Source organism: Myzus persicae, unplaced genomic scaffold (genome assembly GCF_001856785.1).
Source record: "Myzus persicae strain clone G006 unplaced genomic scaffold, MPER_G0061.0, whole genome shotgun sequence".
Classification (NCBI taxonomy): domain Eukaryota; kingdom Metazoa; phylum Arthropoda; class Insecta; order Hemiptera; family Aphididae; genus Myzus; species Myzus persicae.
In genome coordinates this window covers 342,204-366,283 of record NW_019104366.1, presented here as the reverse complement: position 1 = coordinate 366,283, position 24,080 = coordinate 342,204, and the positions used below count along the sequence as shown (strand labels likewise).

Below are 24,080 nucleotides of genomic sequence, written 5' to 3'. Positions count from 1 at the left end.
ACTTATTAATATTATTATATTATATTTTTTATTCATTTTTAATACCACTAATATTACATTTTTGTTGCATATCAGTAGTTTCGTCTCACAAGTCACAACAATATCATCTCGAATGTACTCATGTTCTTTTTAATGTTCCCGGTTTATAGTATGTTCGGATTTCAACAATCCAAAAGTTGCTCTTTTACTATTAACCGATAAATCATGTAGATTAAAAAATGTATTATATATATTTATTTACAGTTTTTAGTACTTAAACATTATTAGACATGGATCATAGTGTGTGTTACATTTCTGACCCACAATTAATCCAAGAATGCTGTAAAATTCCAAATATTTCAAAAAGAGTAAGACCTGACAATTAAAAATATAAATAACCATCACTATTTTAATTATAATTGCATAGAATTTATGGGTGTTTATGTCAAATTAATAATTATGTAAAAAATACAATAAGCACAATTTAGCATGTTTGTAGAAACGTAAAAACTTGGAAGTTTTGGATCACTTAAACGATTTCTTAATTTTAGTCTTAATACTAAATTTAAGTAATTTTTAATTATTAAAGTTAATAATAATTGACATCAATATACCATCTATAATCAACATTTCATTTTCCATAATTATGTTATCTATTCATTCAAATTAATTATTTTCATCTAATAAATGTTACAAATTATATATATTTCAATTTTCAGGCTCATTTAGTTGATAGTCTCATTAAGGCATATCATCTACCTGATCACATGGATGTATTTAAAGTGAATCCTTCATCATATGAAGATCTTATAGGATTCCATTCTAGTGCATATGTTGATTTCCTAAAGAAATTAAATGATAACAACAGTTCTATCTTGGACACTGAAGAGGAATATGGAATTGGTTATTAATATTCTTGAATTACAGTGGGTTCCGCTTAATGTGATCACTTTGGTGCAGGTCATTTTGATTCTATTAACCAGTTGATTCTATTAAACATTTGCAACATTTTTTTCATGATTCATTCTTTTTATACAATTACATATTTATTTATAATTACATATTTAATGTAACATACATAATAAATGACACAAGTACACGACGCACAAAGATAATTGAATAACATAATAATGTACAACAATAAACTGTCATACTAATAAGTTCAAAAATAAAATGTATTTTATAAATTAATCAGTTTGAAATACCATAAAAACCTTAAGATTGTCCATAAAAGTGATTCAATTATCCGGTACTTAGTGATTCTAATAAAAGTTCAATTTAACATTAGTAACATACCATTTGGTTTGGGGATTTTCATTTTTGATTCTAATAAATGGTTGAATATATAAACCAGTGATCACATTAAGCGGAACTCACTGTATATTGAAAAAATAATAAAAATATTTAATATTTAAAGTTTTGTATAGAACACTTGATATGTGGTATTCTGATTATGTATTATATTTTAATTGTTTGATACTAAACTTTTCTTAAATGAAACCATAAACAATATGCCACTCCATAAAATGTTCAAATTAAAATCTAATCGTATGCATTGTTAATAAATTATAGATTATTAAATTTAAATTATATTACTAAAATATACATTTTTTTTCAGGTTATGATTGTCCAGTTGTAAAAGATATATGGCAATTTATTACATATATCTCAGGTGCTTCATTAACTGCTGCAAAAGCATTAACAACTATGCAATACAGATATTCTATCAACTGGTGTGGGGGTTGGCATCATGCACTAAGGTTTAGCATTAAACTATTAATCATTATTTAAAATATACCTACTCGTATCACTTTTTTTAATGCAATTGAATTAATGCTTTTTATTTTTATTAGAGATTCAGCTCAAGGTTTTTGTTATATAAATGATATAGTTCTTGCCATAGAAATGTTAAGAAAAACTTTTGGGAAGGTGTTATACATTGATATTGATGTTCATCATGGTAATAATTTTTGTATTCAAATTTATTTTCATGAATATTTCTTCTTTTGTTTAACAACCAATTTCCGTGTTGATAAAGATTTCTTATTTATTTAGGCAATGGTGTTGAGTATGCATATATGGCTACAGACAAAGTCCTTACCCTTTCATTTCATCAATATGAACCAGGCTTTTATCCTACAAGTGGATCATTGGATGATATCGGAATAGATAAAGGAAAATATTTTACTGTGAATGTTCCATTTAAAGAAGGAATAAACGATGATAAATACATAACAATGTTTCAAAAGTAATAATGAACAATTTTTGAATTCATAATATGTTCTGATTAAAAAAAAATTATTTTTATTTGTTTTATGTAGAATAAGTAATATGGTGAATAGTTCCTATGATCCAAAATGTATTGTTGTCCAATGTGGGGCAGATAGTTTAGTTGGAGACCCACTTGGTGGATTTAACTTGACACCAAAAGCATTAGCGGAATGTGTGAAAAATGTAATGAAATGGGAAAAACCTACATTATTTCTCGGTGGAGGTAATAAATGATTTAAAAATTTAACTTTATATTTACATGAGTGTTAAAAATATAATTAAGTTATTCAATTATTCTAGTTTCAATTAAAACTTTTTTTCAGTATGCTCTTGTTTTTACTGAATATTAGGTGAAGCATTAGGTTAGGTAATAGTTTATTATTTGACTTTAAATTTCAAGAAATAATTGACTTTTGGTGTAAAATATTTCAGAAATGCCGATTGTTACCATTTAAAGTATTTATAGTATAGGTACTTTGTTTGTTAAGGAATATTATTTGGTTTTGTATTAAAATGTAAAACTTTGTATTAGGCGGATATAATGAAGCAAATGTTGCACGTTGTTGGACATATTTAACCGCAGTTATTACTGGACAAGAGGATGTATTATCTAGTGATATACCAGATAATGAGGTAAATATAAAAAAATATATTAACTTAAATGGTTGATTGAAAAATCAAAAATTTGTTTAGTCAGTTTTTACTTTTTACCAATGTTTACAAGCTTTTACTTTTTACTAGTACCATAATATGATTTATTATAAAAATAGCTTGTTTTAAAAATTTTATTTTACTTAAAAACATTATCTGTTTCAGTTTTTTTCAGCTTATGGTCCAGACTTTACTTTTAATATCAATCCAGGAAATCGAAAAGATTTTAATTCATTTAATAATTTGAATAACATTTTCAGTGTTATTGCAAGTAATACATTTTTGTATTAATTTTGATTTGACAATTTTAAATAATCATTTATTTTCTTTATTTTTAAGATAACATGAAAATAGTAAAAGAATTGGTACGCAAGCAGGAAAAATAATTCATCATTAAAACTGTGTACTTCTTAAAAAGATTTTTTAATAATACTTAAAAAATAAAGTTGTTATAATATATATATGAACTTATTACTTCATGAACAATTTTTTAAAAACTTATTTTGATTTTAAATTTGGATCTAAGATTTGAAAAAAATTAGTCACTCATATTATATTCTACATATGCAGCACCTGGCCCTAATTGTGGTGGTGGGAAACTGCCCCCTCATGATCCCACCCAAATGTAGCCTATAATACACTATATTTTATAAATATTTCTTGTCTAATGATTTTTTTTTAAAAATTTTTCCGTAATTTCAAATAATACATTTATTATTTTCATGATGTACCTATTTATCAGTGTTGGCCACCATTTTCCTCTGGGGCTGCTATTATTTTTTTCAAATACCTACTTTGCCTTGGGTAATGGGTTAGAGCATATATCCTTGTTGAGTATATCGTATATGTCATCGTAATGTAGGTGTGTGTTAGATTTGAATTCAATGATAAATCATTGCATACAAAAAAAGATTTTGAGCAAACACTGAGTGTCATCCTAACACACATGTATATATAATCAATTTTAATAATTAAAAACCTCTGAATATTAGATATCGTAAAAAATTTAAAATCAAATGCTCTTAAAAAAGTTAATGATTCTGTCCGGAGAACTTTTTTTTTAGTTCAAGGTAGAAAAACTAGTTGGATATCTTTTATTAAATTTTTTATGTTAGCTACTAGGTAAATCAAACATATATATTAATTTGCAAATTTTCACAATTTGGATGAATTTTGTCAATATTTTAATTTAAATGCATATAAAAATAATCATGAGTATGTATCTTAAATATTTTTTAACTGCAACTAACTTAACTTATGAGGACACTTTCATTCAATTTTCAAGCTTTTTACAATGTGAAAAAGTTTTTATAGACAATAATTAAAAAAAAAATTCTCACGGCTGTAAAAAGCTCAAAAGAAGTTATGCATGGAAAACATTATTATAAATGTCTTGTGAAAGTTTCAAGTTTCTGAGGGTTATTAGTTTTAGAGTTACATCATTTTTTTTTATCTAAAAGAACATTTTTTACAAATTGCATTGAACTTCAATTTTTATTGTATTTCAATGGTTTTATAATTTATTAAAAAAAAACCTATTTGTCATTTTTTAAAGACATATTATAGTGTTTACTGTTTAATATATAATTATTATAATATATTACTATAGTTTGTGATTACAATATTGAAGAATAGGGTTGGCTTAGGACAAGATCACTATTTGCATAGTGTATTTTTGAAGACAAAATTATTTTGGCAACCTTTATCGCCTTAATCCATAGGTAGTCAGTTGTACAATGTCTTTATGATACTATACTAGGTATATAGTATATATTAGATAATACAGACATTTGACATGTATACTGATCTAGGCGGCACATAGAATTAAATTATATATATGAGTTCACAATATATTAAACAAGTCATAATATCTCACTTACATTGATACGTACCTAACCTGTCATTAATATTTACAAGCTTACAACTCAATTGGTCGTAGCACATAGCCTTAAATCATATTATGGTAATAAGTAATAATTACCTAACAGTGGCGTATATACGAATTATTTTCACTATGGGCCGATTTATCAATTATCACTATTCAAGCATCATAGTCATAATTATACATTTTTAAGGGAGCAGCTGTTATATAATTAAGAATTATGACGTATTATACAGTTCAAATAAAAATTGCGCAATTCAATTTTATAATTATTATGTAAAATTAATTTTTTGTTTCTTTTTTTAAAAATATTGACAATGTCGTTTGTATATTTTAATGTTATCTTACTATGAATTTAACATCAAAGTCAATAAGTCATTAAAGCAAGTCTCGTCAATATATCTAACATTTCCTTGTAGATTACTCAAAAATGATTTTAATCAACCGGCTAACTTAATCATGGTGAAAAACTGTTAACAGTGTAAATATACATGCAATGCTTTAATTGAACCTGCAATTTCACTATGGGCTCTGGCCTAGGGGGCCTCCCCCCTATATACGCCACTGTTACCTAATATGGGATACTAATTAGGTACATTTACTATCTGAGAAGAATTTCCAATTAGGATTAAAATAATTGGAATTCTAGAGCATACACATATTAATTTTTAATAATTAATAGGTCTATGTTTCAGAGTTATGGACTAGCTAAATTGGAAGTCATAAAAAGAACAGTATAATTTAAAAAAAATACTCAGTAATTACTTACTTGAATTTTTAGAAAATACAGAACAAATTATTAATGAAAGGAATTATATTCAGTTATTTCAGTTAGTTTGCAATGTTAGTTTGCCATGGTAAAGTTTGTAAAACATCTTAAGTCAGCTGTGTATACTATACTCTAATGTTGATATTATTTAGAATGTAGAAAAGAGCACAGTTGTCAGTCGTTTTTATTATTCTATTATATGGAATTTTTATTTATTTTGTTTAAAAGTTTCAAATTACAATACACAATTATAATTTATCTTAAAAACGTATAAGTAAGCAGCGATTTCCAAAAACGTAGAGAACTATCAGCAATCGAGTTTGAAAACAATTTTAGCTTCGTATGCAGAATGTTCAGTTGAGTGTAGACGGCAGATTCTGACGGTTCTGTTAACTGATTCTCAATGTTCCTTACATTATTTTCGGTTCATACTTCTTATCTTACTATCATACGTATCATATGATATTATTAAACGATAAGAAAGTATTGCTATCAAATGAGAAAACACCAAAACCATTACAGGCCTTACTCTGAGTTTAAGGACTATGACCAAAACAATAGCAGTGATAGTTAATGATAGCCAATAGGAATATTATATTTTTTTTCTTCGATACGAATTAGTTATTATGCGAGTAGACTGTGTTTGTTCATGGTTCATTATGTTTTGAAATCCATTGCCTTATAAAGTAATAGAAACGTATAGAATGAAGGAATTATTATTATGCAGTATGTACATAAAATGTTGCAGTTGAATTTCTTGATTGTTAACAATTAATAATGATAAATTTAACTGTTTAAAAGTAAAAATGAATTTGAACAACTCGTTGTTAGGTAGGTCCATTATAAGCAGAAAATAAACAACATTCTCTGCCGAAACAGGCAACAAAAATTTGGCAAATAGTTAGGTAACCCATGTTCTTACTAAATTATTCATACAGTTTTGTACAATATGATTCCAGGAGCTGTGTGCAAAGCATTAACGTGAGTTGATTTTTTAATAATTGGTTATTTGTTATTATTAATATAATTTGTTTTCTTATGTATAAATATATATATATATAATTTAAACATTTAATTGTTATTTATAGACTTTTATTTGGTGTAATGTATCCAGCATATGCATCATACAAGACAGTGAAAAACAAAAACGTGAAAAATTATGTAAGACAATGTTTAATTTACACTTAACTTATGAGCAGGACTTCACTTATTTTGAGAATCTACTATTTCTGTTATATTTGTTATTTAAATATATTTAAAAAAACAAACCTATTAAAAAAATATATAATTAACTAATGGCTTAAATATGTTTTCAAATATTTACAGAATAATTACCCAGGCATGTTCATTGTTCATCTCTATTTTTTCATTCTATTAATAAATTATTTTATTCAAATTCTGATTTAAAAAATTTCTACCCACTGATGAGTATACCATGTTTTTAAGTTTAAACTTTATTATTATAACTGTGTACACAGGGAGGGGGCAGCTTGCATTTCTGCAAGTTTAACTTTTTTCAAAGGTAAGGCAATCTTATATCTTGAATCATGACTGATTTTAACCAGAAAATGCAAGTTAAGTAGATGATTTTTTTTGAAAGTTTTTATATAATATATTAATCAAAATTCAAATGAGAAGTTTCTATGTTATTTAACTTAATATAGTTATGATAACAGTCTATTCATAAAAGGTTTAAAATATATGGTGAGTATTTTCTGGATTCATTTTATATAGAACTATTATTCCAAGTACTCAGAAACAACTCATTCAAATTTATATTTAGACACATCAAAATTAAAAAAAAAATCATCTGATTAACAGTTAGAAATAAAAGAGTATGGTTCTTTCTGAAAAATGTTTGTGTATTGTCATAACTACACAGCCAACCCTTTTTAGTATCACCAATGAATGATTCTTGTAGAACACTTATGATTACTGACTATATTTTGTGATCACAAGTTTCTGAATTTTTGTGTTTTTACTAACACTCTGCAGTTTAATTTGAGTATGATATCCTGGTATCACATTCTTCATTAAATCAGTTAGGTAACATACAATTCAGTATTTATTTGGTATATTTAAATTCAGACTGATGCTACGAAATACCTTATAATATCCAGTCATTCTCATAAAATTTCACAAAATAATTATGATTTGCTTCAAAAAATCACAAACTAAATGTATGTTGCTAATGAAATAGATTTGAGTATTTTGTAAAATTAAAAACCTATTATTTTAATATTTTATAAAACCATTTATTATCATAATGGTTTATATTTTAAGTTACTTTTAAAAATATAAATATAATTTGAAGTATTTAATAATTTATTATTGACCATTAGAAAACAGGGTAATCATTAAAAAAGACCAAGGTAAAAAGAACAAAGGAAAAAAAGAACAATTTTTAAAAATTTAAAACAGTGTCCCACTAATCAATATTCTTTAAAAAAAAATTTTAATATAATACATAGGTTAGGTTATGATATATTTTTGGTATTATTTATTATTATTATTATTATTATTTATTATAAAAAAAATACGAAACATAAATTTTTGATTTAGAACGTTCATCGAACTCGGAGACACCTCGAGCATAAATCTCGACTGGATTTGTACAGGATGTCTTAGCCATTAATTTCATTTTTGATACTGCTTTCATAACATTTACTTCGGATTGGTTCACAGGATGATTGTGTTCTGTTGTCACGGTAGGATCAGTTTTCAAAATACTAGTCTTTAGTATTCCAGCACAATTTGTCGTATTTTTGGTCGAACATTTCCATATAAAATAGTTTTTACCTTTGTGCTTTGTGATATAAGTATATCCTTCAAAAGCTACTTTTTCACCTCCTTTATTAGATTGAAAAATTTCCATTTCAAATGTATTTAAAAAATTTAATGAAAACACTTGAACACTTCAATGACTGTCAATAGACTAAAATATGTTCACTCAAATTATAGCTCTAAAGTATGAAAAGTCTACATGGGAAATTTCCAGTAATAAAATGTTGTTTTATATTTTACCACTAGTTATATTTTATGATAAAGTATGAAAAGGTCACCTATAGTCAACTATAAGGGCACTAAGATTACTTAGGGCATTTCCAGTAATAAAAATGAATCTTACTCTATATTATTATACTAAGCTTTATTGTATTTATGTTTCGTATTTTTTTTATAATAAATAATACTAAAAATATAGCATAAGTGTCTATGCATTATATTAAAATTTTTTTTTAAAAAAATATTGATTAGTGGGACACTGTTTAAAATTTCTAAAAATTGTTCTTTTTTTCCGTGTTCTTTTTTCCCGTGTTCTTTTTTTCCTAGATTCAGAAAACAGTTATATTATATATTATATCATATATTTTTATAGAATTTTATTTTAGAATTTTTTAAAATAATAAAAAAATACATATTTTTGCTTTTAGGTTAAGTGGATGATGTATTGGATAGTTTTTGCAGCATTCATTTGCATCGAAAGCTTAACTGATATATTCCTTGAATTTTGGTAATGTATTTTTATTAACACTTGTTGAATTACAACTAAAATGTTTACCTCTTGTGATTAAAGGTTCCCGTTTTATTATGATATTAAATTGCTCGTACTGTTATGGATTTCTTGTCCATTTACAAAAGGTTCAACAATTTTATACAAACAACTAGTACATCCAACTTTGTTGAAAAAAGAAACGGTAAAAATAATGATTTACTTTTAAAAATGTAAAACCTTTTATCAATTATGTATTATTATTTATTGTTAACAGGATATTGATGAATTTTTGGTCAATGTTAAATCACGTACCTATAATGCTTTAGCTTCAACCGCCAAACAAACATTTCAAATGACAGCTGCAATTGTTGCCCAACATACAGTAGTAAATATTCAATGTAGATTATTAAAAATAAGAAATATCGGGAAGACAAATTAACAACACGCGATCTGTTGGAAACAATTTGTACCTTCTGATTTAGGATTGCTTGTCTTATTTTTTCTAATAATGTTAGTACAATTTCTACTAATATTATCAGATATACTTCACTTGAAGCAAAACATATATAAAATGTCAGGGAAATACCTACAAGCTAATAATAGTATGCCGACTCCATGTAATTGGGAAATCTAACCAGCACTCCTGGTGTTAATATGTCTTCCCAATATGACCCAAAAAATCAGATATTATGACATAACATTTGTGGACTTTAAATTGTAAAATAATTATGTATGTATCATTATCTGTAACATAATCATTTATGGATATTGCCTAGATCAGCGTTTAACTGTGTTCCATGATACTGGAGATCACTTCAGAGTCCTGCGTGCTTAATTCAAAATGTTCAATAAAATAACTTTAAAAAATTGAACTTAAGATTAATAGAAGATAGTGGGGAAAAAATGTTTTTATATTCAATAAGAATGTGTATGGTTTATACTTCTGTAGTGTATCTACTTATAGTTTTAATACAATAAATAGAAATAATATTTGAACGTCGTTGATAAAATTACTAATTTAATACTATTTAATCTAATACTATTTTTATTTTTATTTTAAATTATTTTTTGAATTAAATACAGTGTACACATTATTATAATAATTTTTATTGCAAATAATCCTTACATAAAATGACGCATTAAAACTATTGAAAGGAAGTAGGGGTTATAATTATTGTCGAGGCGTAATAATTTATTGATGAAAGCTGAACAAAAAAAGCTAAAAATCTAAAAAAAATAGGCTTTCCACGATACAACTATACAAGTGGGCATAAAAAAGGTTTCACAGATAAAAAAGTTAAAAAAAACGCTGGTTTAGATAAACAAAATTTTAATAAATAAAATTTAATTTCTTTTAAGTTCACTCAAAGTTCACACTTTTTTTATTTTTTAAATTTTAGTTGTTAATGAAAACAAATATAGTCATTGGTTTTAAAAAGGGTTATACAAATAATCTAATGTGCTAGGATAAAATTATAAATACTTGCATTTAGAATCAATGATACCAGTTATATTTACTTTTTATCCAATAGGTTGGGCGTATGCCAATGATTCTTCAACAAGCGATTACATTGGATGATGAATATTTACCCCAAAATCCAGCAGCTGTCATAAGAAAAGTGAAAAAAAAGAAACCTACAACCATTATTATAGAAGATTATGTATCAGATTCTTCTTCTGACTCATTGCCAATAGAATCTACTGTTGTTATTGAAGATGTGCCCATTCAGAGACCTAAACGTAGTAAAGTGCAATATCAACAAAAATCTAGTAACATTAATAAATAAGAGACAGTCATTTAAAATGACTATTATACTATGTTCCATTACAAAAATATTTTGTCATTACAATAAATCTTAATCATGTAACAAAAATATATCACAGTCCATGACAATATTGCACTTTTTTTTTTAAATTCCACTTTCGCAAGTTTTAAGTTTGTTATCACTAGTTTTCCAATTTATTTTTATTTAAATTATTAATTTAGTTTAACATAATCACATTTTAGGTGTTGAACAAAATAATGTTTTAATATTGTAGAAATCTATTCTTTTATAATTTATTATATTCTTATAATACATTTACTAATTTAGTTATAAGATATAATCTTTGACATAAATAATTAATAAAATAGAAAGACAAAATATATAAAAGACTAACAAACAAAGGGTATATAATCAATAATCATATTATGTTGCTCATACTATACAGTTGTTTCCTTATATAACGGTGCTACTTATAAGTTATTTTGTGTTAAAAATAGTCTTTATTTTAGTAGGTAATTTCATCTCATTTATAAATATTGAAAAATATATAACTATTTAAATTGTTTTTCCACTAAATATTATTTGGAATCTCCTTTATACTAAGTATTATTTTGAAAATTTGAAAACTATTGATTAAGAATACATTTTGTAATAATTATATTTATTTTTGAAAGTATTATCTTATAAATAAAATGTTTCTTTTTTGTTCTAGTCACAAACACCATCACAAAATAAATATTATATATAATTTGTATTGAGACTTAAATTATATTATTTACATTAGGTATTTCATAATTTTAGACAAAATCAAACGTTATTGTTATTGCTACTGTTACTGATTTGTATACTTTATTAATATATCATTCATATTTATTATGGTGACAAAATGTTTTGTTAGTACTTTATTTGGTTTACCTATTCAAATTTAAAATAATCAAATATTACTATTCGGTTCAAGTATTCATTTTAATTTATCACCCAAAATCCTTGTTATTTAATTATTGGCATTTTTAAACATCTTTTAAAATTATGGGAACTTAAAAGCGATCTTACAAACATAATAACAATCAATTTATTGAGGTGGAGAAGTTTAAACGGGTTCTATAAGCTTCTGGCATTGCATGTGCTTTTGCTATTCCTGAATCCAGAGTATTCTGTTTTTTTAGAGTAATTGCATTTTTAGTATTTTTTATGCGGACCATACCATCATTTGTCTTGAGTTTTTATAGCATAGGTTTTTCTATAACAAAAGTTGTAACCCATCCGCAGACTTTAAACTCTGTTGATTGGTGACTTTCGAAAATCACAAGGGCAGCCTAGGCCTATGTGTGCTAGTATATTCTCATATAATTAAACTTATAATTTTGAATTTCTGAAGACATTCGTAAAAATCACGAAAAATTGCAAATTTTTTTTAGTTAGAAATTTAAAAAAAAAACATTTCATATCGAAGATATGAAAATTGACTAAGAGGTTCCTTATAAGTGACCTTCATCAAAAAAAAAATTCTACTGGAAAGTCAAATTAAATTCTTATAAGCACATGAAGTTAAAATTTTTACAACATTGGATATCCACTAGATTTTTCATGTAGTGATTTTCTTATTTTATTGTATTCAAAAACAAATAACTGTAGGTACAAGACTCTTCATATATTGTTGTAATAGTAGTTGTAAAATATAAGAAATACGTATGCGTTTATCATCATTGAAAATTCAAATTTTGACGAAAATTCTCAAATTGAAAAATGATTATGTAGTTCAAAATTAAAAAAAGGACCTTAAACTTTTATAGCTAAGGATTGAAAATTTAAAAAAAGGCCCTGCGTAAGTAGTTAATTCAGTAACCCCAAATCTAAAAATTAAACCTAAACACAGCTTTTTTATTGTTATTTTAAGTTCTAATTTAGACAAAATTACATATTAACTCAAAGAATAATGATTTTAGTCATTTTGTTGTAATTGGGTTCCAAGACTGCCCAATTTTACATAAGTACCCACCTATGTATATAATATTTTTCCAGCATCACCGATAATTTAAGAATTATTTCTATTATAAACTATAGAAAGTTTTGTATACATTTTCTAGCAGGTGGTTAAAAAATAAGATTTAGTATTTCAGTGGAATACCAATAGGTATATATTATATTAAAGTGGAGATAACAAAGTTGAATAATAATTTAAGTAACGAAAAAAAAATTGAATACGTGATTATTGTTATAATAGTTTTGATGGACGGATTTGTGCTTAATCGTGCCTATTAAATTAATAAGCAAATTAATAATATTATTAGAATTATAATCTTTTATAATACAATACCAATTCACATTTCACATTACACAAATTCGAGTTTATCAACTATTCGGCGGTTATCAATCAAAAAAATTACATGCTAACATTTCTTATTTTTATGATAACGAAACGATTACAACAGTGACTGTCATATTCTTATCTAATAGTATTATTAATATTATTAATTTATTAATTACTCAACTAGGTATATTAAAACAGAATATAATATTAATATTATATTATGCAACAATATCGCTTCTATGATTATATGAAAGTATGACATCAAGTGTTCTATATTCTGTCATAATGTTTGTAGCAGACGTTCCTAGATCTTAACATCCTCAACTGCTGAATACTTGAATGAATTAACTCTGGATTTGTGTATGATTGTGAATACATTAGTTATTACAATTAAGTAAAAGCTTGTTCATCAACCAGCAGTATAATAACTATAAGAAAATGTTTTCGAAGCACAAGCTATTGACCAACTCCTATTTAGTTGAAAAAGTGAGTGCTGTTGTCTTTGTTCAATAATTTAATCCTTATAAAAATAACAAAAATATTAAAGACATTTAATACATTTGAGTAACTACATTCTTGCAAGTAATGGATGATTTTATTTTAAATATTGCATGGTTCTTAGAATATTTTGTTTACACAACATGAAAATATAGATAGTAGATACTATTAGGGTTATTAATGCTCATATTAATGATTATGAACTATAGTTTATTGAATTAATGAACTAAAATCAATTACATTTTTTAACCATTGTATTTTACTTTTGTATGTACCAATGTATTACATGAAAACAAAACAAATTAGATAAAAAGGCTGAAGTTTATTAATACTTTTTAGTTTTACTTTATTATTTTAATTATTTTTAAAAATAGATAAATTATGAATATGATTTTCAAAGTTGTAAAAATTATTCTATATTTATAGAATCCAAACTAGACAACTTTTCTATGCTTTGATAAAAACAAAAACTTTGAACTTCAATTTTGTATAGAATTTTAAGTGCATATTTCTTAACTTTTACATATTTTTGGCACTTTTTTTTCCCCCTTGAAATGTGTGCAAACATATTTTGATGTGTAAAATGTAAAACTTGATGTATTCCAATAAATACAATTCTTGACACCAAATTCTGAAAGTTTCTTGAAAAGTACAGACATCATGCTGTATCTATTAAATGTATTTTGAGAAAAACTCATTGATGATTGCTACAAGAAAGGTAATTTTATTACAAGTGTCTATTTAGTGTTTACAATACAAGCAATGGAATGTTTAGCATCACAATTGTAATCACAGGAACTTTATTTTTATTTTTATTTTTTTTGCCATATTATTGTTATGGCCTAAGCCCTAAGGTAAAACCAATAATAAATTATTAATTTTTTCCAAATATCCACTAGGTATTTTTAATATTAATATACTATAATATCCTATAAAATTCTATTGTTTAACTAATAATTTATAAGTTGAACATTTTAAATTTTGTAACTATGTAAAACAATTTTTTTGATGTAATTTATGTGATTTAAATAAATTCTATATTTAAATATACTTATAGGTACCCAAATTAAAAAATAACTATATGTTTTTGTGATTGTATGTTATTTATATTAATTTATACAATTTTTCTTATAGGTAATATTAAAAAACACAGATTCAGCAATTAAAATGTTGGCACAAATAAGGTAAATTTTACAACTAGTATGGTTTGTTTGATTAATTTAAATTCTTAAACATACCTACTATTATTTATTATTTATGGTATTTATTACAATTTATTAAGGTAACTTCTACCAGTGTCTATTGTATCAAATAGATAATCTATTTAAATTGCCAATTATTACCATCCATAACAATAAATTATGATAAGCTCTAGTTATAGCATATACGTGTCGTTTGCTATCTACCAAGAAAATCATATATTCATATCTACAAAAATCTACAAACTAACCGGCTCAATGCCTATTGGTTCACAGTTGTCCTATTTTAAATGGCCTGTTTGTTAACAGTTCATATTTTTTTTTATTTACAAAAATGTTTTTTTTATATCTTGTAAAAACATTCAAAAACATTTTTTTCATTGACGTATCTCCACCATTCTAGGTGTATATTCTAGTATACATTCTAGTCATATCTCCGTTTACATCACGCTTTCGGCTTTTTTTTAAAGTTTCTTTTATTTCACCATTACATTGCTCTCCAATAGAATTTAACTTTGTACACAGTTATGTATTAGGATATAACTCACATTCTTTTAAAAATTGTAAACAAGTTTTGCCTATAAAAATAATTTTTCTATGTATAATATATAGAAATATAATATCGATACCGTCAAATGGATTACGGTAGATAACGTAGGTACTTCTAGAATGTAGATAGCATATGACACCGACAATTTGTTGGTAGATAGCATACGACACGTGTGCCAAACTCTTAAAGACTGTATAGAGATATATTATACTATTATAAAAGTAACAAATACCTACTTTCAGAGTTAAAATTTTGAATTCAATATGTATTTTAATATTTTATAAATTTTAATTTAGTTATTTTATATTTTGAACATATATAGTTTATTTATAGCCTTATGTAAATAATTCTTAAGGCAAACCCAGGGTTACACCTCTATGTTATTTATAGTGATTGGTATTACTTTAATTAAATAACTAACTAATTATTCTCAATTATGTAAGTGCGTCCATTAAAAGTCAGATCCAACAGTTTTTAATTAATCAGATACAAACAAATATAATTTTTTTTTAATTTAGGTAATTCTAATATTAAATGATTTATATTTAATTTTTTAGATATCGATCTGATGACTATCAATATCTTCAGAACAGTATTATACCTACAATGCATTTTCAACGATCTTTACCAAGACTTCCAGTTCCAGAATTAAAATCAACTTGTCAACGTTATCTTAAAGCACAACAACCTTTACTTTCAAAAAATGATTATTTGAAAACTAAAAATAGTGTGGAAAACTTTGAACAAAATGATGGACATTTACTACAAGAAATGTTGAAAAAAAAAAATAACTCGAACAAAAATACTAGTTATATAACTAAGGATTGGTTTAATATGTATTTGTCAGACAGAACTCCATTACCAATTAATTACAATCCATTATTGGTATTTAAACAACTTGATAATGCATATAATAACCAATTACTAAGATCTACTAATTTGTTAATATCATCACTAAGGTGAGCATTAATTTATATAAGTTATGTTTAAAATAGATATCAATTACAAAAAGCTTTTTAACATTTTTATTTTAATAATGATTCTACTTACTGGTAAAATGGATTTTAAAATATTGTCCATGGTAATGGATAACAAAATTAAACTATCAGTACACATTATTTCTTATTTATAATAACAAATAATAATTTTATTAAGAAAATAAAAAATCATATTCTGTTAAATTATAATACAATAAAGATTAAAGTATTTGCTAGCTCCTATAATGGGAGTCTTATACAACTTCTGTTAAATTGATAATAGTTTTAAAGATGTTAGTATACCCTAAAATTGTTATTCTTTGATTAATTATTAAATTCAACCCTGCAACATTTGAAATTATCTGTACAAAAAGTTACGCTTTATATTTATTAGATTTTTGGAATTTAGTAAGAACTATTTAAACTTTTTTTTACCAATAAAACAATATTTATCAACATTTATAGAAAAAAATTAAGAACTTGAAATTCTATAAATAGCTAAAAAAAATTAACATATTTTAGATATTAAACTATGCATAGAAAATACTAATGATAAATTCATTATTTAATTAGTATATTTAATAAAATAAAAATGTATGCAAATATTTATAAAAAATTTTGGCCCCTTCCATAATCCTTAGAAGGACTAAGCCCCCCCCCCCCAGTGTTAATATTAGCCTCTAATAATTATTGTTGGCTGTTTCCTTCATGTATAATATAGTAATAACTAATTTTCAGAAGCTGATAAGATTATACTCGTGAATTGATAAATACCTGATCAATAATAATTTAATTATTAATTTAATATATTAAATAAATAAGTTTATATAAAACAACCCTGCTAGTATATATAGTTTTAATTTATCATTAATATATTAAATCTGTCATAAATATGTGTGTAATATTTTCGTTTGAAATTTAGATTTTACAAATCACTGAATGCAAATATACTAGAGCCAGAAATTTTTCATATTAGTCCAAAGAAAAGTGATACCATCCAATTTAGAAAACTAATGAAGTATATACCAGAATCAATTAGTTGGTATGGAGCATACATGTATAATGTAAGTATAATAAAAAATCAATTTTGTATGTCATTAAATAGTTCAATGTAAGACATTTTATAAGTACACATATAATATTATTTAGTGTGAGTTACTGCAGTATAAAAAAAAATAGCTGGTATTCCCGCACGTCTACCCTCATCTTATATAATATGTATAAATATATATTTTTTTGAATAAGTATCAATCTTAGCTAATTGTATTAACTAACCTAGTGTACAGAAAATATTTCTGAAACAGAATTTAAATTTGTTGTGAAGTTTACTGAAAAACAACTTTTTTTGAACTTTTTGAGATTTATTAGTATTCAAATGTTGACTCCAAATTCAAAAAAGTAGAAAAATCATTTTCAGGGGAATTCATGACAGAAGTTTATATAAGTATTAGGATAGTTGGTGCAATTAATATAAGATTTTTAATTTTTAATTTGTTACTATTGAGTTGTATTCAAAAAATTCCATAAGAATTTAGAACATTTAAGTGTTATAGTCATGATGTTTACTGCATGAAATGCATAAAACATGTACCACCTATTATTGTGTATTTATATTATGTATTATTATTATATGTACTGTTTATAGGTATTAATATACCTGTATAATTTATTGTGTATATTCAGGGTAACTATTTATTTTGATTTTATTTTAAAAAAATTGCAGGCTTATCCTTTAGATATGTCTCAGTATAGTTCTTTATTTAATAATACTCGAATTCCAATGATTAATCAAGATGTTTTACACAATAATACATCTGGAAAACATATTGTAGTTATGAGGCGAGGACATTTTTATAAATTTGATGTTCTGGATAATCAAGGTACTTATTCATCAATTCTTAAGTAACAAGGGTGGACTGGGCCAGCGAAATACCGGGAACTTTCCTGGTGGACCTCTGCTCAAAATATTGATTGTTATCTTATTATTATATATTTATAATAAAATCAGTATAAATATAAATTACAAATAATTTGTTTTGTGTGAAAAATTGTTCATATTAGCTTTGTAAAATTGCGGATTTTAATTAGGCTGATAATTCACCGCCTCTGCATCAATGCATCATCAGCAATTATTATTTATGACTGGGTGCGGATTTAAATACAAATCGCTTTTTTTTTGATTTTCTAGAACATTGCAAACAATTTGTTTCATACACCAACAAATCGAAAAGTGAAATTTGTATTTAGTATTTTTTTTTTTTTGGCTCATAGGACATTTTTATGGTTTGAAGGCATTTTTCATATATTTTATAAGAATAAATACAACTAAATAACACTTAGCATAAATTCCTTTAAAAAAAAATTTAATAATATAATTTTTTAACTAATATATCTGTTTTTATTATGTATTATGTCCTCTCCTTTAACTATACAATAAAACTCTTGCTAACAACTGTTATTTGAAACTATTAAATTGCATCTGATTGTCCAGTGCCTTAATGAAACGCAAAATATAATGATTGTATCTTTCTAAATTTTATTTTATTTTCATTTAAATTAGCTTTTAATTTTTCAGGGCAATTATTAGGTTATTTCTACTATGCTTTGTAATTTTAATGCATTAAACCATATTTTGTTAAGTCATTTTTACTATTTTTAGTGCATTTAAATTTGCGCTCTACTTTAGACTTAATTTGATGTTTATCATACCAATTAATTAATATATCCATGTCTAGTCCACGAGTATTTACTTTTCATTAATATTATAATAGTATTAATTTTAGTAGGGTGATTACTAAGAACAGTTTTGTACATTCATTGTCTTACTTGTTTTTTATTTTATTGTTGTGTTGTTTGGTGATTTGCTAATATTTACATCACTATTGGTTGTTTAAAATAGAAACTAAAAGAAAAGGTGGTGCCAAAAGAAGAGAGAGAAAAAGGAAACTCTTAGAAAAATCAAGTTAGAGTAGTTTAATGTGATTTTGAGTTGTTTTTGAGAAAATTGAAAATGAGTAGATAATACAACAATTATTACTTTGTTAATTTAAGTTCTTACATTTTGTGATTATGAAATAGAAAGGATCAGTCAAAATATAGATTTCCCTGGCCAAGTAGTTATCTTAGTCCGCCCCTGATAAGTATTTATTTAATTAAATTTTTGATCAATAATTACTATCTAATATTTTATTTTACATAATGTGCACTTTTAGGCAATATATTAGACCCTCAGTTATTATTGTCCAAAATTCAATATATTTTGAACGAGGACATTGCTCCATCTAATTATCCAATTGGCGTTTTAACGACTGCTGAACGTAATAATTGGGCTGATTTAAGAAATCATCTTATTAAGTTGGGAAATGAAGAATCGTTGCGTATAATAGATGATAGCCTTCTTATGATAGCTCTTGATGATGAAAAACCGGGGTCTGATCCAATATCATGTGTTAAGCAATATCTACATTCTGACGGAATCAACAGGTCTTAGCAATAATTAATTTAATAATTTTATGTATACTAGTCACATGTACATTGAGAATATTTATTTACAGGTGGTTTGACAAGTCATTTACTTTAATAGTATGTGCTGATGGCACTTCAGGATTGAATTTCGAGCATTCGTGGGGTGATGGAGTTGCTGTGTTGAGATATTTTCAAGATATTTCTAAGGATACTACAGACTTTCCAAGATGTCATCCAGAAAATTTAAATCAAGTTTTGACATCAGCAGAAACGTTAGATGTGAAAAAATTAGGTAAATAGTTCATGGAGTATCTTGAGTATCTACTTTAATACAATTTGTAATTGTGAACTCTCCATACAAATACATTAGTTTTCATTATATAATGCACGACAAATGATTTTCTTTTTAATTAGAATGCATGACGTGTATTTCTGTATTTTGTAAGTAATTTTGAAAAAAAGAAAACAGTTATCAAATTGTAGACACAACTATCTACTTGTATTATCAACAATGTATTGTTGTATGTACAATATTATTTTAATTAATTTATGTATCATTATTCTTGAAAACATAATAGTAATGTTACTATTTATTTTTATTTAGGAGTAATGTGTTATGGTTTAAACAAGCTAATAATTCTAACTACGGATTGCACAAACAATAACTAAGTGTTTAATGAATGAATAGTGATGGTCTCTTACATTATTTACTGGCTTTGATTGGTCCACTTAATTTTAGTGAACCGCAAATCAAAATTTTTATGCAACTCAGCATTATAGTATTACTTTTAGTATGCTGTCTACTTTATTTATATGAACAATGAACATAATTTATACTAATATTTACTTCTAGTTTAAGGTTTTATTTTAATTTTGATAGTACATTTTACAAACTGTTGATTATTTTTAATTCCTAATTGGACTGAGTTGTTAAGTGTTTGTTATGTAATTCAAACTGTGACCTTCCGGTATAAATGGTTCTTCCACTATAAGTGGTTATAATTTCATTAAAAGTTTCTTTAAGAGTTTATATCTGCTTGAAATGAGTGAAATTGGTTGGTGTTATGTGACATCATCCAGAGAGTTTCTTGGTTTGAATAATGTGATCACTTGTGCCTATTTCAGTTGTTCTGGAACACATTCTGAGAGAAAAGTAGTATCGTATATGGCATATGTGCATAGGATAGATATGGCCTTGTTTGGAAGCAGCATTTTAACCGATTTTATCTTTGTTCATAGCTTATTTTACATTTATGCCATCTATTTTTCTGTGAATTTCAAATATAGTGAAATATTTACTTAATATACATATTACATGGAGTGATGAGTTGTTGATATTTCAGTATTTTACAATGCCAAACTTAATGTCTTTGTAGTTTGGAAGCAATACATGTTCAAGATTTTAAGTGTATATTTCATCTTTTTCTTGTTTTCTGCGTGCTCATGTTCCGTTTTCCTTGTAGATGAATGATACCTTAACACGAGGCCTGCTCAAATGTCTACATAACCTATTATCAGTTGCACAGAAAACAGTCAGATATGATTTGAACATTTCGTTTTTTATTAATTTGATTTTGTTGTGGAATAATAACCTTTGGAAATATTTTTCCTTTATATTAATTTATTAATTTATTTATATGTTAAAATAGAATTCAATTTGGATGAAAAAATGAAATGTGATATCATAAAAGTAAAGAACGAATTCAAATGTAAATATGAATCTTTGGATATTAATTACTTTGAGTTTTTCAATGTGGGTAGAAAAATGTGTAAAAAATTTGGAATAAGTGCAGATTCTTTGATGCAACTATGTTTCCAGGTAAATACAATATAGTTTAACTCAGATAGGTTTATTTAAAATATATAATGTTGTATATAGATTAATTTGAAGGGGCCTGGTGTAGATCTGTGGTTGGCCTCAGACACTAACTTGGTTTGAGGTCAAGCGTTTACCTGTATGATCAGCCGTGTTTTTCATGCCGATTCCTTGTCCCTCATACATGCCTTGTTAGCCCCTTACAAAATGGTAATGGCCATGCTTGCCTATGCTTAAAAGTGAGCAATAGTCAAAGTAAAATTACCAACATTACCTACATAACCTTATGGAAATCTGGCAACATTGCACCAAAATCTTGGGTTCATAACGAATGGAATTGTGTGCCTTAAAATGTGCATGATTTCATACGCTGATAAGGACCATACGGAATTGTGTTCTACCCGACTGGGCTTAATGACACCCATTGTTTTCGTGACCGAGGCCCACTAGCCACACTCACAAGAAAGGCACATTATTATTTCACAAACTGTCGTGTTAAATTTGGTCCTTAATTCAGAATATACTAATTTAACTTAGCATTTATTTGCATTTTTTTGTTTTTTATTGTCATTTTTTGATATTTTAAAATCTTTTTTTGATTCTATCATGGGGCATTTTAATAGTTTTTGTACAATGTGGAGAATTTTTCACAAATTTTAGATTATTGGTTTTTTGTTATATCAATATATATTTTTTTAAATTTAATAGGAAAATGTAAAACACTATTCATTGTTGATTATTTTGTTTTTTGTTTTAGATTTTTCCGCTTATTAAGAAAATAAATTTCTCTGTTGGAAATAACTTTTTTAACTAATTATCGGCTATTTTTTAGAGTAATATTCTGGTAGGTTTTAGGGGATTTAAATCCAAATGGTACACCAAGAAGTAACATGGCACAATAGCAAACAAAATATGGCATAAAACCATAGTTTTGTACTTCAAGTAATACAGCTTACTGAAGTGGTTTTCAGTAAAAATATTTAGTACTATTCTAGATAAAATTCTCCTCTATAATTCTTATAATAGGTATTTTTGATGTAAATCGCTTCAATAAGCCATGTTATTTGAAATACGAAACCTTGTTTTATACCATATATTGTTCATTAGTGCGCGCTCCTCTTAAAATCATTAAGTGCATTATTAAGAATGCTTAAAATCATAAAAAAAAAATTATTTTAATGTTTTTAGCTGGGTCATTATAAATTACATAAAAAACATGTTGGTACTTATGAATCATGTAGTACAGCAGCATTCAAACATGGGCGAACAGAAACTGTAAGACCATGTACTATGATGACAGCTGTAAGTTTAATTAATAAAATTATAATTGAAATAAAAAAATATTTACATTCAATTTCTGTGTAAAATATTTTTTAGGATTTTTGCCATGCTGTTTCAAGTAATAATAAGCCCTCTGACAATGACTTGGTGAACATGATAAAACAATGTTCGGTTGAGCACAGTAAACTTGTAAAAGAAGCTGCCATGGGTAATATTTTATTTATAAAAATAGAATTGTTTATCATCATTGTTTTATACCTTTTTGTTTTCAGGACAAGGTTTTGATCGTCATTTATTTGCTCTACGATTATTAGCTGAACAGTGCAATTTAAAGATTCCAGACTTGTACACTGATCCCGCTTATGGTCAGATTAATCATAATATTCTATCTACTTCTAGTCTAACTTCAGATTATGTATGGTTAGGAGGATTTGGTCCTGTTGTAAAAGATGGTTATGGTATTGGGTGAGTGTATCAATAAATTATGATTATTCATGATGATTTTTTTCTAATAAAATACAAACATTGTATTTTTGATTTTCGATTTCAACTTCAACTTTTTCAAATTTACAATATTGAAGTGGCTAGTTTCACCACTTGCAACTTCTTTTTAAATATGTTACATATTGTTTGTACTTCATTTCACATAGTTTAATTTGTTTAAAATAGTAGTATGAGCAATAGAAATCTACTTCCTTGCAATTATTAGTTGAAAAAAAAAAAACTACCGACATTTTAATAAATGTCTCTTCAATTTTAGATACACAATTCTTGAAGACTACTCAGGTGCTATTATTACCAACTACAAAGAACATTCTGATGGAGATAAATTCAGAGATGCATTAACTCAGAGCTTAAATCAGATTCTCAATATTTTAAAAAACTAATTTATTTTATGGATTGATATTTCTGGTCTTATGTTTAATATGTGTTCAATCTTTATTTTCAATGGATTTTTTGTTATTAAATAACAAACATATTTTTAGATCATAAACTAATTTAATGCAAATGTATTAACTTCTTCTTGGAAAGAACTTTTATACATTATGACATATACTAACAAAGGAAAAAGAATTACTATAACATTAAAAATCTTGAATCTCTGGCATTATATAAAATGTGAAGACTTAAATAATGGTATTTAATATTTTTCATTACACTACAATTTAACA

General features: G+C 25.5%; 3 protein-coding genes across 4 annotated transcripts; all 3 read left to right on the top strand.

Moving 5' to 3' along the window:
• Positions 1-3,360, top strand: LOC111041551 (histone deacetylase 8-like). 2 transcript variants are annotated; one of them, XM_022325850.1, is made up of 10 exons: positions 1-148; positions 244-347; positions 699-882; positions 1,598-1,739; positions 1,833-1,939; positions 2,035-2,227; positions 2,301-2,473; positions 2,783-2,883; positions 3,067-3,172; positions 3,241-3,360. In XM_022325850.1, exons 2-10 carry the CDS (start codon positions 270-272, stop codon positions 3,285-3,287), a joined length of 1,131 nt encoding a protein of 376 aa, XP_022181542.1. In that variant the 5' UTR covers positions 1-148; positions 244-269; the 3' UTR covers positions 3,288-3,360. The 2 variants fall into 2 exon arrangements, with proteins under 2 accessions (XP_022181542.1, XP_022181541.1); XM_022325849.1 differs by having other exon boundaries at positions 1-347.
• Positions 3,361-5,637: 2,277 nt separating this feature from the next.
• LOC111041547 (receptor expression-enhancing protein 1-like) lies at positions 5,638-10,939 on the top strand. Its single transcript, XM_022325845.1, is given in 7 exon segments — positions 5,638-6,533; positions 6,641-6,713; positions 8,984-9,063; positions 9,127-9,247; positions 9,320-9,430; positions 10,578-10,817; positions 10,819-10,939. Coding segments are annotated over 7 exon segments (744 nt in total). The 5' UTR covers positions 5,638-6,501; the 3' UTR covers positions 10,906-10,939.
• Positions 10,940-13,268: 2,329 nt separating this feature from the next.
• Positions 13,269-24,080, top strand: LOC111041538 (carnitine O-palmitoyltransferase 2, mitochondrial). The gene is made up of 12 exons (XM_022325831.1): positions 13,269-13,608; positions 14,755-14,804; positions 15,927-16,328; positions 17,269-17,410; positions 18,070-18,226; positions 19,559-19,829; positions 19,901-20,103; positions 21,461-21,630; positions 22,816-22,929; positions 23,005-23,116; positions 23,181-23,373; positions 23,669-24,080. The coding sequence occupies exons 1-12, from the start codon at positions 13,561-13,563 to the stop codon at positions 23,793-23,795; spliced, it is 1,989 nt and encodes a 662-aa protein (XP_022181523.1). The 5' UTR covers positions 13,269-13,560; the 3' UTR covers positions 23,796-24,080.

What these genes read in the sequence shown, in the direction of transcription:
- LOC111041551 (XM_022325850.1), top strand. Translation starts at nt 270, where the DNA reads ATGGATCATAGTGTGTGTTACATTTCTGACCCACAATTAATCCAAGAA. An exon ending in TGAAGAGGAATATGGAATTG is followed by an intron (nt 883 to 1,597) that starts GTTATTAATATT and finishes ATTTTTTTTCAG; the next exon opens with GTTATGATTGTCCAGTTGTA. An exon ending in CATTTTCAGTGTTATTGCAA is followed by an intron (nt 3,173 to 3,240) that starts GTAATACATTTT and finishes TTTATTTTTAAG; the next exon opens with ATAACATGAAAATAGTAAAA.
- LOC111041538 (XM_022325831.1), top strand. Translation starts at nt 13,561, where the DNA reads ATGTTTTCGAAGCACAAGCTATTGACCAACTCCTATTTAGTTGAAAAA. An exon ending in CATTCTGACGGAATCAACAG is followed by an intron (nt 19,830 to 19,900) that starts GTCTTAGCAATA and finishes ATTTATTTACAG; the next exon opens with GTGGTTTGACAAGTCATTTA. An exon ending in CATGTACTATGATGACAGCT is followed by an intron (nt 22,930 to 23,004) that starts GTAAGTTTAATT and finishes AATATTTTTTAG; the next exon opens with GATTTTTGCCATGCTGTTTC.